This window comes from Ornithodoros turicata, chromosome 3, assembly GCF_037126465.1.
Source record: "Ornithodoros turicata isolate Travis chromosome 3, ASM3712646v1, whole genome shotgun sequence".
Taxonomy (NCBI): domain Eukaryota; kingdom Metazoa; phylum Arthropoda; class Arachnida; order Ixodida; family Argasidae; genus Ornithodoros; species Ornithodoros turicata.
This window is the reverse complement of record NC_088203.1, coordinates 51,543,268-51,558,093: the sequence shown is the minus strand read 5'-3', so window position 1 is coordinate 51,558,093 and position 14,826 is coordinate 51,543,268. Positions and strand designations below refer to the sequence as shown.

The 14,826-nt window shown below is 47.5% G+C and overlaps 1 protein-coding gene across 1 annotated transcript; it reads left to right on the top strand.

Annotated features, from left to right (window-relative positions):
* Positions 1 to 261: 261 nt before the first annotated feature.
* Positions 262 to 1,434, top strand: LOC135389449 (uncharacterized). Its single transcript, XM_064619497.1, has one exon. The coding sequence runs from the start codon at positions 262 to 264 to the stop codon at positions 1,432 to 1,434; it is 1,173 nt and encodes a 390-aa protein (XP_064475567.1).
* Positions 1,435 to 14,826: the final 13,392 nt, after the last annotated feature.

Sequence of the window (14,826 nt, the reverse complement as noted above, 5' to 3'; positions counted from 1 at the left end):
CTTGGTCTCCTTCTTTCTCTCCTTTTCCTCTTTTCACCATCCTTGGCGGCAAGGGTCAACCTTGAGCAGTCTTTCACTCTCCAGAAGCTGCACTTGGGTATAGTGCAGAGGCAAGTGTTAGCGTGTGGGACACGTTCCCTCGTTGGGCTCGATGGTGGGCGACACACCTCCTGCACTGAATCAGTCTTCTCTTTTATGGATTCTTCTCGTACAAAAAAACATGATCAGCGCCAAAAGAGGCGCTGCACCGATGCACCAGCTATGCAAATCCTCGACTTGACTCCTGAACCTTGGTTTGCGAAGTTCCTCATAGTCCACTCGGAAGATGAGACCAAACCTATGGCTAAGGTATCACCATTCACGATTGCAAGAGAGTTAGAAAAGACAATAGGGAAATCTTATAATGCTCGAAAGCTGACCACAGGAGATCTACAAATTGAAGTGACCACAAGGCAACAAAGTTCCGCTCTCCTTTCACTTAATAAAATTTCTGATATATCAGTCACTGTGACCAGACACCGAACACTTAACATCGTGAAGGGCGTCATCTCAGAGTCTCAGCTCCTTGACTGCTCAGACACTGAGATCGAGGAAGGACTTAAAGACCAAGGCGTTGTGACAGCAAGGAGAATTGTGATGCGTCGGGATGGTAAAGACATCCCGACGAAACACATTGTCCTTTCCTTTCAATTGCACAGGCTTCCTCAGACCATCAAAGCAGGGTATCTTAATTGCCATGTACGTCCGTATATCCCGAATCCGCGACGCTGTTTCAAGTGCCAGCGTTTTGGACATGGGTCGCAGGTCTGTCGAGGACAGGCGATCTGTCCAAAATGTGCTGGCATGGACCACTCTGCAGAATCCTGTGCAAACGAAGTCCGCTGTTCGAACTGCAAAGGGAGCCACCCTGTCTACTCCAGGTCCTGCCCCCGTTGGCAGGAAGAGAAGGAAGTACTCAAAGTAAAAGTGACGCAGAATATCTCGTATAAAGACGCAAAAACACAGGTAGAATTTGCCAAAAAAGGCACGTTCTCCGAAGTGGTGCGCCGGGGAGTGGCACCACTGCGGAAATCTGTGGAGACGCAGACTTCTGGGTCTCCACCCCACACTCCCCCCACACAAGAAAAGCCTGCGGAGAGCTTGCTTCCGCTGGCACCAGCTGCTCAGGTGGGCAGCCGGGAAGTAGCGGCCACAACCTCTACGGAGGTTGATGGCGAGCTGTCAGTTTGGGACGGGCTCACAGGGGGCTCATCCCAGGCTGCCACACACACGATGGATGTTGACGATGATGACTGCATGTCGCAGAAATCATCGTCAAGCCTTCCCCCCAATCCTTCCCCATGGAAGGAACAGAGAACGAAAAAAGGAGGCCGAGGCAGGGGTAGTACGTCCCTAGGGAAACATAAGCCCCCAAGGGTTACACCTCCCACATAATGTACAGTCTCTCTTCGTTGCTATTCATCACTACTTTCATTATGGGGCAAGTATTCCTTCAGTGGAACTGTCGAGGCCTTCACACCAACATAGATGATATACATGACCTGTTTGAAAGGTACAGTGCCGTCTGCTTCTGCTTACAAGAAACATACTTACACGAAGAAAATTATAATCCTTTCCGCAGACATAATATTTTTAGGAAGGACCGTACAACTGGCGCTCGTGCATCTGGCGGAGTGGCTGTGGTCCTCCCGCAGAGTATAGCTGCAAGACAACTTCCGCTTGTCACAGACTTGGAGGCAGTTGCCGTTCAAGTCTGCCTCGACACTGTCTTGACAGTGTGTTCATTATACTTGCCACCATCATCACTAATAGAACAAAGGGAACTTGAAAAGCTATGCGATCAACTTCCTCAGCCCTACGTCATCTCAGGCGACTTTAACGCTCACAATCCCTTGTGGGGCAGCTCAAAAGTAGATAGACGAGGGAAAATGTTGGAGAGGGTTCTTCTCTCAAGGCCAATATGTCTCCTAAATTCAGGGTTACCGACATACATAAATTCTTCAACGCAAAGTTTCTCTTCTTTAGACCTTTCGCTGTGCAGTCCTACACTTTTTTCACGTCTGGAGTGGACAGTTGAACAAAACCCTCGTGGTAGTGACCATTTTCCTGTCATTATAAAATTTCGTGGTCCAACAAATTCTCTAAGGTCACGACCTCCACGATGGAAACTTTCTGAGGCAGACTGGAACTTGTTTCAGAAAGAAGCCAGCCTCGTATCATTATCTTTTGAGGATACTAGCATTGAAGAAGCAAATAATGTTATAACAAATGCAATAATAAATGCTGCTTTGAAATCTGTGCCACAGACATCTGGCCGTCTCCCCAAGCGTCCCAAACCTTGGTGGACAAACGATTGTGGGAAAACACGCAAAGAACAGAACAGAGCTTGGGGTATCTTTCGCAGATACCCCACTCCAGAGAACCTCCTTGCATTTAAAAGAGCACGGGCGAAAGCCAAATGGACGAGAAAGCAGGCCAAGCGCTCTTCGTGGTGTAGTTTTATCTCTTCCTTGACACAAAACACTCCATCAAAGGTGGTTTGGGATAGACTTCGGAAAATTAAAGGAGATTATACAGGCTTTTCTATCCCCTTACTTCAGGTAAATGGGGCCCCATGTCAGAACTTGGGCGAGCAGGCTGACCTCCTCGGTCAGCATTTTCATAACATATCGAGTTCTTCTCATTACAACAAGGATTTCCTCTCTACAAAGCAACAAGCTGAAAAACAAGCCATTCCAGTCACAGGTGGTGAGAACCTTCTATATAACAAGCCCTTTACCATGGTAGAGCTCCTGAGAGCACTGTCTTCAGTAAAGGTCAGTGCCCCGGGGCCAGACCGCATTGCATATTCTATGCTCACTCACCTGTCAAGTGAATCTAAAGAATGTTTGCTTAAGTTTTTTAATAATGTCTGGGAAAAGGGCCAAATGCCATCAACATGGAAGGTAGCAACGGTCATCCCCTTCCTGAAGCCTGGGAAGGATGCTTCAAACCCAACCAGTTACCGACCTATTGCACTGACAAGCTGTCTGGGAAAAACTTTCGAGAGGATAGTTAACAACCGACTGATGTATTATCTTGAGGTTAATAACTGTCTTAATAATAACCAGTGTGGTTTTCGAAATGCACGGTCGACAGCAGACCACCTCATCCGGTTGGAATCCACTATTCGAGAGGCCTTTGTTAGAGGAAATCACTGTGCGTCTGTTTTCTTTGACTTAGAAAAGGCCTATGATACTGCTTGGCGGTATGGTATCGTCCGAGACCTTTACTCATTAGGAGTACGGGGCCGACTTCTCAGTTGCATAACCAACTTTTTACAAGGTAGGACCTTCAGAGTTCAACTGGGAACAACACTGTCGCGACCTTTTATTCAAGAAAACGGAGTTCCACAAGGTTCAGTACTAAGCGTAACACTTTTTATAGTTAAAATGAACTCAGTAGCAAGCGTTATTCCCCCTTCTATTTCATACTCTTTGTATGTGGACGATGTACAGATTTCTTATTCGTCCAGAAATTTGAGTACTTGTGAGAGGCAGCTGCAACTCGCAATTAACAAACTGCTGAAATGGGCCGATCAAAATGGTTTTAAATTCTCCTCAGAAAAAACTGTTTGTGTCCTGTTTTCCAGGAGAAGGGGACTGTACCCAGACCCCACACTGACTATTGATGGTCACGCTCTTGCTGTACATGAAGAACACAAATTCCTTGGCGTCGTCTTTGATAAAAAACTCACTTTCGTGCCGCACGTCAAGATCTTGAAAGCAAAATGCTTGAAATCTTTAAATATTCTTAAAACCATTTCACACCGTTCCTGGGGTGCAGACAGAGAGACTCTTCGCCGCATATACAGTTCTGTTGTTCGTTCTAAACTAGATTATGGATGTGTTGCATATGGATCAGCACGCTTATCAGTCCTGAAAGCTCTCGACCCAGTGCACCACCTTGGCTTGCGGCTGGTACTTGGGGCTTTTAGGACCACACCGGTTCAAAGCTTATATGTTGAGTCAAACGAGTGGTCCTTGGAAAGGCGACGCTTTTACCTTGCAGTGTCTTATGGGCTGAGAGTAAGGAGCTATCCACAGCATCCTGCACACTCCACTGTAATCAGCACTTGTTTCCAACGGCTCTTTATTAATAAGCCAAATGCTGTGGCTCCATTTAGTATTCGTATCCAGCGGGATGTAGAACGTTACAATTTTACGAGCTATAATCTACCGCCCTTGTTGTGCAATAAGCTGGTATCTCCTTGGTATCCACCTGTGCAACATGATACAACTCTTCTGAAATTTGACAAACAGAAATGCCCAGCCTTGCAAATACAACAAGAATTTGAAGCCCTCAAGCAAAGCTTTGGCCACCATGTGGAAATATACACTGATGCTTCGAAAACAAATACAGGAGTATCATGTGCCATGGTATCTGGTGTATACACTAAGCCACACCGTTTAAGCAATATTTTGTCAATTTTTAGTGCTGAGGTTTATGGCATCATTGTTGCGCTCAACCATATCTTGCAAACACACACATCATCATCGGTTATATACACAGACTCTCTTAGTGCAGTGCATGCCATATGTGGTCTCCACATGCACAAAAACCTGCTGGTAAGACGAGCACAGTATCTTGCGAGTCTTATACAAGGAAAGGGCCACAGTTTGTGCATTTGTTGGGTGCCCAGCCATGTAGGCATAAAGGGAAATGAGAGCGCGGATCGTGCTGCCGCTGCTGCTCAGGATACCGACATTACGGCATTTGAGATTCCTCTCAGTGATCTCCTGAGAGACCTCAGACATGTTATCAACAAAGAATGGCAAAGCTCTTGGGACACGCAAACTCTGAACAAATTGCACACTATCAAACCACGGATAAAACAGTGTGCACAACACTTTGAAAATCGATTAAATGAAGTTCTATTCAGCCGTCTGAGAGCTGGACACACCTTCTTAACACACGGGTATCTTCTCCGAGGCGAGCAGATACCACAGTGCGAGCATTGCGGGACAGCCTTGTCCGTTATGCATATACTCATAGTTTGCACCCATCACGAACGCCATCGTCAACAACACTTCTCACTGTTTTACAAATATAGGATTCCTCTTCACCCAGCGCTTTTGCTGGGGGACGAGCCTCTCATCAGTTTTAACCATGTGTACAACTTTTTAAGAGACATAGGTTACCTGAACGACCTGTGAACATGGAAATATTTTCACTGCTTTTTACCTTTCAATCAATCATATTTTTACCTTTCCTGTTTTGACTTTAAATGAAATCGATTATTTTTAACTAGCTTTGATTCATACCATTGTCGTGGCGCTCTATGGCCAAAGTTGCCTTTGCGCCATTAAAATCCTAATCATCATCATCATCATCTTTGGTTGGTTCATCATAGCACTGCCCGCGTCGTAGCACAGGCGCCGGAAGTGCTGCTTTACGTCAGCATGTCACAGGGCATCCGTTTTCAGGTACAATGCATTATAATCCCTCAGATTCAAGCATCCAAAACGTTCAAATACGTGCAGCGCGTACTGATAGTCTTCGTCGCTTATGTCCTCACCCGTCAGATAGTTTCGGAAGGCGGATTTTGGCGGCAGATCCAATTCGTTGTATACCGCGAACGAGCTAACGCGGCTGTACGGGAATACACGTTTACGAAGCAAAATTTCGTAGTCATCTCCAGATACCTGCTTCAGGCATTGGAACGCCTCTGCGCCCCCCATGGATTTGACGGTTTCCACAAGCACTCCCAGCGACGAATTTAGGTACTGCATGGTATCTCTGAATAGGAAGGTGCTAGTTTCGAACGATCGGATTTTTTTCATGGAACTGGCCACGATGAAGGGAGCTCGGTTCCACCCGAGAAGGTGAGATTCCCGCAGCAGTCCGGCGAAATCGTAGGCAAGTTTGTGCACCATGACGGGTAGATTTCCTCTCGTCGTGCACGCCACGTTACAGGGGTTGCACAGCGTCGCGATGTAATTTGTCTCGCCGGCAGTACAACGCTTGGAATGGTCATGGTGCCGGACACGTGGTAGATCTTGCGCGAACTCCCGCCTACAGTACGCGCAGTGGGTGGCAGCTCTGTGCCGCGCTCGTTGCTCATCATTCAGCACCATTTCGTCGGGGCATGCGTTCAGGGCGATCATCTTGTTCCGTATTTCCATCAAAGCTGTGACACACTGCCTCGCGGAATCTTGACCGTGGTGCGTCCTGATGCGCATCACCTTCGAGTCGTGGGTGCGCACGAGCACGGCGCAGAAGCTAGAGGTGACGTGACGTTGCATGCCAACACCACTGGGCGCGAGTACGCTCTCCGTGTCCAACGCGACGACGTAGTTTTATGGCTGCTTGTACTCTATCTTAGTAAATTCAAAGTTTTTTCCCGTTTCTCAAAATTCCAATATGATTTCGTTTACGTCCGCGCACAGGCGACGATGTTTCGCCATGCTCTCTTCCTTCACGAAAGAGCGCGTGCAACGTTCGCATACGAAATGGTTACTTCTGGTTGTCAACAAGCGTTCGAGGGACTTGATTCCGAAAAAATGCTCGCCTATAGCCAATAAGTGAATTTTCTTTTCATACTCGACTTTTGGGGATCGCGACACGTGCACTCCCTGATCGACGTACCCGTATACGTACACGGATATGTTGTTTTTGTCTTTGAATTCGTCCAGATCAGAGTAGGAAACGGGGACGTGGATAGGCCACCAGTACTCCGCTGCGTAGTTTTCACATTTTTTCCACGAATTCCTTTCCTGCTGGTGCTGATGGGCAAGCGTATTGTATTTGAAGCACTCACCCTCCTTACGTGCCGGTAAATGAATATTCGTTAGCACATTCCTGCGTTTAGCCAAATGATCGGGAAGTGCCCCAGTGCATCCGATTTTTTTATTTTTTAGTTTTCACAGCGGAAATACATATTTGAACGTTTTGGACGTTGGTGGACACGAACCCACTCCCTTCCCGATAGTGTAGGAGGTGTGCCGTCCCGAGAATCGTCTTCCGATTCATCCTCGATATCGTGAGGGTCAAAAAAGCAGAATACACACTGAGGCATTGAAAATAAACGGATCCGTAAGAAATGTCCAACAAGTAAAGGGGATAACTTACTTGTGAAGCAAATGAAAGCAGACTCTTCCCCTTGAGGCGATCGCGCGGCTTATAAACCAGCAGCCACGCTGCATGCGCCAACACGTTGTGGCTCACGTGTTTCCGCACGGTCGTAAATCATGTGTCACCTTGAGGATGAGGCCATGATGGGGCCATCTGTTCGCACCCACCCGTCATGGTCAAAATGAGAACTCTGTGGTGAGCTTTGTTTTATCACCATCGAAGAAAATGTTGCGTATGTTTCAAGGTGGTGTAAACAAATTTCGCTTTCTCCGCAAAGTTCGGTCACCTTGAGGATGAGTCGCTTGCATGTTCCAACACGTTGGGGCCACCTGTTTTATATCAAAATGCACTTCCACCCATCGTGGCCGAAATGAGTTTATACTATAGAACTCTATGGTGAGCTTTGTTTTATTCTCAGCGAAGAAAATGTTGTGTATGTTTCAAGGTGATGTAAATAGGGTTGCTCCGAGAAATTGGGTCACCTTGAGACACGCCCCAAGATGATGGTGCCATCTGTTTAATATCATAAACGTACTTCCACCCGTCGTGGCGGGCCCTAGCGAAAAATGTTGCGTATGTTTCAATGTGATATAAACAGATTTTGCTTTGTCCGAGAAATTGGGTCACCTCGTACCTCATGTTTTTCGAGGCCGCGCGTATTAAAACCAAAAGTAAGCAGTGATCACACAACGCTATGCGAAGAAAAAAATATCCCTATGAACCCACGTCACCACCTGCTCATTGCCGAAACAAGCTTTCTGTAACCAAAAACAAAGGGTTCGCTTATGGAGTTTCCAAGAAGTTCCAAATGTCCTTCGCAGCTAATGGGCGCGCATCACGGGCTGTTCCTGCGTGATTGTGTAAACAAACCGCACCACCCTTGCGCTCCTCTAGGGGTGCTTTATATAAAAGTTGCGATATATACAACTGATTTGAGGTCTGTGAAGCTACTTCCGTCGGTCGACTCCCGGTGAAGCGCACAACGAGAAAGGTATGTTTCACTATTGTCTTCAAGATGATGAAAGTTAGGTAATAGTTGTCCTCATTTTCAGTTCATTTGGCGTGCGTAGAAACTTGCACTGAGAAGTAAGCGAGATATGTCATCTATTTTCGAGAAGCTGGATAAACTAAAGAAACCCGGTGATGGGGACATTCAGAAAATGAGCATTGTTCCGAAGAACGAAAAGCTCGACGTGTTCGACTTACGCAAAGTGGATACTATGTACGGGGATGCCGTGTACGTGGAACTCCTGATGGACAACGATAAACGCGTAAAGGTGTACCTACCCAGTCGTTTTAAGCGACTCACAGATGAAGATTTGCAAGAAATGCGAGAATTACCAGATCTGAAACTAGAGAAGGAGGAGAGATTCAGGGATGGTAAAAGAGTTGCATCGCCCGACATCATCTTTACTCACGCGAAGAAGAAGGGACCACCAGACCAGCGAAAGTCCGCGTCCCATATGTAATCAGCAGTACAATAAAAATACATGTATTTCTGATTTTAAGAGAAAAAAATGTTGCGTTGTTGTGATGGATTAGGAAGATAGGCTGATATGATGGGAAGCTCTATTGATAGAATGATATGATAGGGAGTTAAAGCGCGTATTCATTGACTAAGCAAGTATAGTTTGTGGGGTGTTATAGAGAATAAAGGACACCACACTTTTTTAAGCGACAAACAACTTTTCTAGCATCTTTATTCATTTTAGGTCATTAGCGGCGAGATTATCGGAAAACGGGGATACAATGCTCTTCAGTGATTTCCCTTTCGCCAACAATGTCGCCACGATACAACAGTACACACCAAACATTGGAGAATACAGGCTTTGAATACAGACATCATTATATTCGTCGACGGTGAGGCGTTTCAACTCGGCTTTGATGGGTGGCAATCCGAAGAAATCAAAGTAGATGAGGTCATTCTTCATTTTCGCGTACAGAATCCAGTGCTCCCCGGCTTGCTGTCGCCGATCGGTGTTCACCACGATTATACCCGGTCTATCCAGCGCGGGCAGACGGTCGTCTCGAGCGTATACACCACGGAAGAGTGCCGAACTGTAATCATTGTACTTCAGGAGTATCTCGATATCTTGCTCGAACATCGCTAATCCAGTGTGACGTTCCTGTCCTTATCGATGGACATAATTCGCACACTCTCGGACAGTATCAATACGGTCATGGGTTCGGCCAAGGCACGTCAGAACTTGAGTTGCAGACGAACGTTGCCACGCCTGATCGGTGACATGTGGACGGAGGATTGATCTGGATCCAGGTCGTTGTACAGTAGCAACTTGTTTCCAACGTAGTGGCCGTATTCGTAGGAGACGTGCTTCTCACACAGCTGCTTCAAGATGTTGAAGTAGCTTCGGTGGTTCAGGTTATTGTTGAAGTCGAACGTGTCTATTCGCTGCGTCCCGTTCACGGTGAGCGTCGCCGACTCAATGTCGCAGTTCACAAATCGGTACGGGTCCCGATTGAATGCTCCCTGGTTGGCTAGGGTGGGCACGAATGCGACCACCTTCTCTGGAAATAAATCTTCCAGGCATGCATCCAGGTTGCCAACTGGTAGCAAACGAATAAGCGATTCACTTCCGACCAGTGTGTAGAGAGGCTTGCGCTGCTGCAATTCCGTTTCGTGCACGAGCAATAGGCTGGGACACACGGTGATTTTCTTTATGTACAATGTGGCACTCATGATTTCCACTTTATGCGTGTGCTGCTGCTGATCGGTCTTCATAATGCGGAATTCGTCGGAGCCTTGATAAAAAACAAGCCTAATTTCCACTCCCGATAAGAGTAGCTTAGGCTGCAGGAAAATGTCCGAATTGATCTTGGAAACCAGGTCGATGGTCTTGCCGCCTCGTGTGAGGCTGTATCATTCGGTCGGTCCACGAGCACGAATGTTGTTTTCCGATTGACGCGCTTCTTCTTGCGTGTACAGGCCTCCTTTATGCACGGTATTTTGCTCCGTGGTGCTGGCGTGAAGCAAAATATCCAGGTAGCTTCTATAGCTATACAAATCATTATTCGTAATCATGGTCTGATTCAAGAAGACGTCTACGTTCTTGAAAAGCGAGCTGGCGAACGCGTTGACGGGGTAGACCTCGTCGTAGGTCGTCCGATCGCCAGCGTGTGTTTCCGGTAGCGAACCATCGTCACGTACGATGCGGACTTTCGTCACGATGTACGCGGAGTTCAAATCGAGATAGTGGTGCCCCAAATTCGAAAGCTGGAACTCTATGACGGAGGATATGTCAGCGACCGGGTAGAATACCTCATATTCCCTCTTCAGTATATGCCACTGCGTTCCCGGCACGGAAAATAACTGTGTTTCCGACTTATCCAACAGAGGAGTGTCAGGATGTACGATGTTAATCATGTCCATCTCGCAACTAAATTGTGGCCGCGCAACCAGCGTGATTTATGCTGTCGAAGACGTCCTGTTTTCTCCTCTTTCTTCGCCCGGCTCCTCCGAGGTCGCGGAGAATTTCGTGGCCCGCATCTCTCGCCGATCTTTTAAGCGCACTTCGGAAAGAGTCTCCCTCCGACAGATTTTTGGCTACGCGCTTAGCGGCCGCAACAGCCGTCTGTTTTAAGTAGGGCGATGCGCGTTTAAAGAGTGGAATAGCGAAACGCCCGAGCTGAGAAAAGAAATTGCCTCCCCTCTGGTACAGGTGGGACGTGTATACCGTCGGAACACCATATCCGTAGATTGGTACCGCTTTAGTGTACATGCTTAAAGTGTAGCGTCAGCGTCGATCTACCGCGATTTTGTAGCGGTAGCTTGCGACCCGTGTCGTAGCGTATAGAGACGGTGATTGAGGAAATTTCGCGCAGCACTAACTTAAAATACTGAACGGGAAGAAAGCTGAAACTGAGTTGTTCTTTCGTTCTATCATATACGAATGGAATTAATTTCAGCATCGGATGCCCCCGGTTTCCCACTACGGAGGGCGTGACGAGATCCGTGTATATCATAATACAGTTAATGGGCAGATCTATGGTCACTTCGTCGACGCCGAATCGTTTTCGGTAAATACGGTTTTCGTGCCGAAACCCAGTAGGCACGCAAAGTAATCGGATAATGTAAGCGACAGACCGAGCGACGGAAGCCTCCGGCTGCAGACGCTCATGGATGACGCTCACGAGAGCTTCGGGTGTTTCGTAGTAATTTGGTGGAAGTGAAATGCGCCGACTTTCCGTCTCTCGAGTGTTTATGTGCATGCGGTACGTCTTCACTATGGGATTACATGTGACGCGCTTTCGGGATCCTTCAACGTGAATGTGCTTCACCTGAATGAGTCCCAGGAACTCGGTCGACATGTTGAAATTCGCCGGGAGAGAGAGCGAGTAAGTGTTGTCTTTGTATTCCACCCTTGATTCTGTATTGTTCGTCGCTCTTAATAATTCGTTGAATGTGTCGGTAATTAGCGATCGTGGTTCCAAAATTATATCATTATTGATCACTGTCACCTGGCGAACTCGCATCATAACAGCTCTTTCCTCCGCGAGCTGTAACACGTTTGGGACGGCGCGTACTCTACCGCCCTCCGGGTGATCTCCATCGATTTCGACGATTCCAAAGGCGAGATGCAGCGGTCTGTCGATTAATTTCACCGAGCGCACGCGCGACGGTAGCTTAAACACGTAGTGATCTTCCTCGTAAGTCCACTCTATCCCATATTCGGGGAATATTTTATTCAATAGCGTGCCCGTGTCTTCGAACGTGAGCTGTTTTGTTTGCCACTTCTCCGTTGATAGCGTTATCAGGTTATCCGGCGCTTGGTTCACGTTCACGAAGCTGTTGGGAATGGAAAATCCCTCTAGACTGACGACGTACGAATCATCCAGGTGTAGTGGCTTATCTAACGCGATGGTAAAGTCATTCAGCGTGTTGGACGGGTGGAGGTTCATGCTGGCGTTCGAGAGCAGATACACGTAAAATTTATTTTCTGACGTCGCTGGCGGGCACCCAAGAATCGTGATCTTTGACGTATCCGAACCAACGAACCAAGTAGTGCAATACCCCGTTAATTTTCTTCTTTCTAATCACCGCGGATATGAGTCGCTTATCGTATGAGGAAAGATGGTGGACGGGCTGCAGCTCCTGCTCGTAGAATGATCCCAGTATTTCTTTTCCAGTCGAATCTTTCACGTACACTACGGGTGGATCGGTCTTTCTCGTTCGCGACACCTCGAACACTTCGGCCGTCCACCTTTGATCGTAGCCTTTGGCGAACACGCCGCGATCTAACACGAGCCTCATCTGGTCCCCTGCTTTATACTTGCTCTCGCGTGGGGTCGTCTTACGATTCAATCTGCTGAACAGAGCTACTTCATTTCCAGCGTTCACGTTTTTTTAGCTTTTCGCCCGTGATAGAGTGTACCGAGCGTTATAGTCGGCCACTATCTTCGGCAGTGCGTTGATATAATTAAACTTCCCCGTACTAGTGAAATGCCTGGCTATTCTTTCTCTAATTGTTCTGTGCACGCGTTCACAGGAGGCCGCTTTCATTCAGCTTTGCGTGCTATAGTGATTTAGTAGCGACTGAAAATGCTGACGAACGGGGGAACCCCAAAATTCGCTTCCGCGATCTGTGAGGAGATTCTTCGGAATTAACGGAAAACTCGTTGGAAAGCTTTCTTTACGTCTTGCGGGCGCTTTGTGCGAATGGGGACCATGTACAGGTACCTCGATAGCCTATCTATGACCGTTAAGATGTACCTGAAGCCCTTGTTAAATTTCTGATATTTACGCATATCCAGAAGGTCAGCCTGATATAAATCCCTCATGTGAGTTGCGATGATGGAGCGCCGCTTAAATTTTTTCTTCACTGGCTTGTGAAGGGTGTAAGCATCTTCTTTTTTCAGCTGTTCGATAGCTTCTGCACGCGTGAGCTTGTGACAACGTCGTTACCGATCGACTCCACCTAACCCTGTCTCCTTGATCTTTCTACAGGGTCCCATATTTGCTCCAGCGAGCAATGCGGTGCATTTTCAGAGTGCTTATAATTTTCGGTACTTTTTTGTACCAACTGGGTGTCTTGATGAGCGTTCTACGACATGCTAAGTAGCTCACGAGAGCCACAATGTTTGAGCGATTGATTCGCCTCCCTCTATATACTAGTACATTATCTGCCTGCCAGATGAAAACTTTCTTCAATTCTTTTAGCACAGATTTTGCGCGTCCTTTATCAAAGCCGGAGGCTAGAAGATTAAAATCGAATTGATTGGGTTCCGGTACGGGAGCCGAATGGACTGGTTCCAGAGGAGGAGGAGGGGGAGGAGGATGATAGTGAGCGCGCTTCAGCAAGTAATAGAGGGCTTCCAATATTTTGCCCACCTTTACGTCGTCTGAATCGTTAGATTTTAGAACTTCACCTATTTCTATTCTATAAGCCATGACCGATGGCTTTGGATATCGCTCGCCCGGCGACTCCTGCCACGAGACTTGATAGCCCTGAGAGGAGCAGTGGAAGTATGGGAATGAGACCACCTAGTTGTTGCCTAATATATTTCTTCAACTGGCGGGGGCACTTATGAAGTGACTTGTAAGCGAGGAGTGGAGGATTTTTTTGTGTTTCTTCAAGTTTTGATGAAGTTCCATCGAAAGTGGGATATTTCCACGTAGAATGTTCAGACAGATTTCCGAAAGGATTCGAATGTCGTCGCAGCTGAGCTCTTTAAGTAGCTCTGTGCGGTGCGTTGGTTTGCTGATGGCCAAAACTTTGAGGAGCGTGAGATGTCTTCTAAGATCGGCCGTCATTTCGCGGGCGTAAACAGGAACTGCCGATCGTGCGGTAAAATACCCGTTCGCAGGCTACGGAAAGGAGGTGTTTGCGAGTGAAGATCTACAACTAAATAACCGTGCGCCTTCTCCGTCGCCTGGTTATATACGTCGAGAAAATAGGAGAGCCCCTGTTTCCCGAGTACATGACGTCCGAAGGTTTCAATGTGTTGTACGGGCCGAGCGTTCCGGAACAATATGATATAACTGGCGTTCAGCGACATCGTTCGAAAAGAGGCGTTGTGATAGAACAAGGCTTGTGTGATCAGGATCACGGACGCATTCTTATGGTGGCTACCATGCACAAACAGCGACTCTACCTCCGATAGAACCCCCCCTTTTCCGTGATTTGATCGTCAATAACTGTGAGAGTGGGATATCGCTCATCCCAATCTGCGGGTATCCTGTCCATAAACTCCACGCCGTCGAAATCCTTTTCCCATCTGGCTGCATACTTTCGTACGTAGAGTATCTTCTGCGGTGGAATGCGAAATAACTCCTAATAAGGGGTGCCTCATTATATTCTGCGTGACCACCGTCTTCCCGCACATGGACGCGCCGGAGATGAGAATTCGAGCGGGGTGCTGGAACTGCATGCGCATCGTGGAATAACTTGAGCAGACTGTGTAGCGAGGTGTGATGCATCTTTATTTTCATCCATAGCTCCTAGCGCGATTGATGATCGTCTCCAGGACTCTTATTTCTTCCTGATATAGCTCCTGTAGCTCGCGCAGTGATTGCTCCCTGTAAGCCGACAGGTACTCATCCAAGATTTCGCGTATGATGTCCCGCAACTTGTTTGCGGTGAAACGGGAGCGCAATATGTGGCAGCACATCTCGACGAAGTTCTCTCGCTCGTGTGACGCCTCAAAGCGGAACCGCACGGAGTTGATGCACCTGAGTCACCCCATCTGGTGGCACGA

Bases quoted from the DNA above. Each gene is read 5' to 3' on its own strand.
- LOC135389449 (XM_064619497.1), top strand. From the start codon at position 262: ATGCAAATCCTCGACTTGACTCCTGAACCTTGGTTTGCGAAGTTCCTC.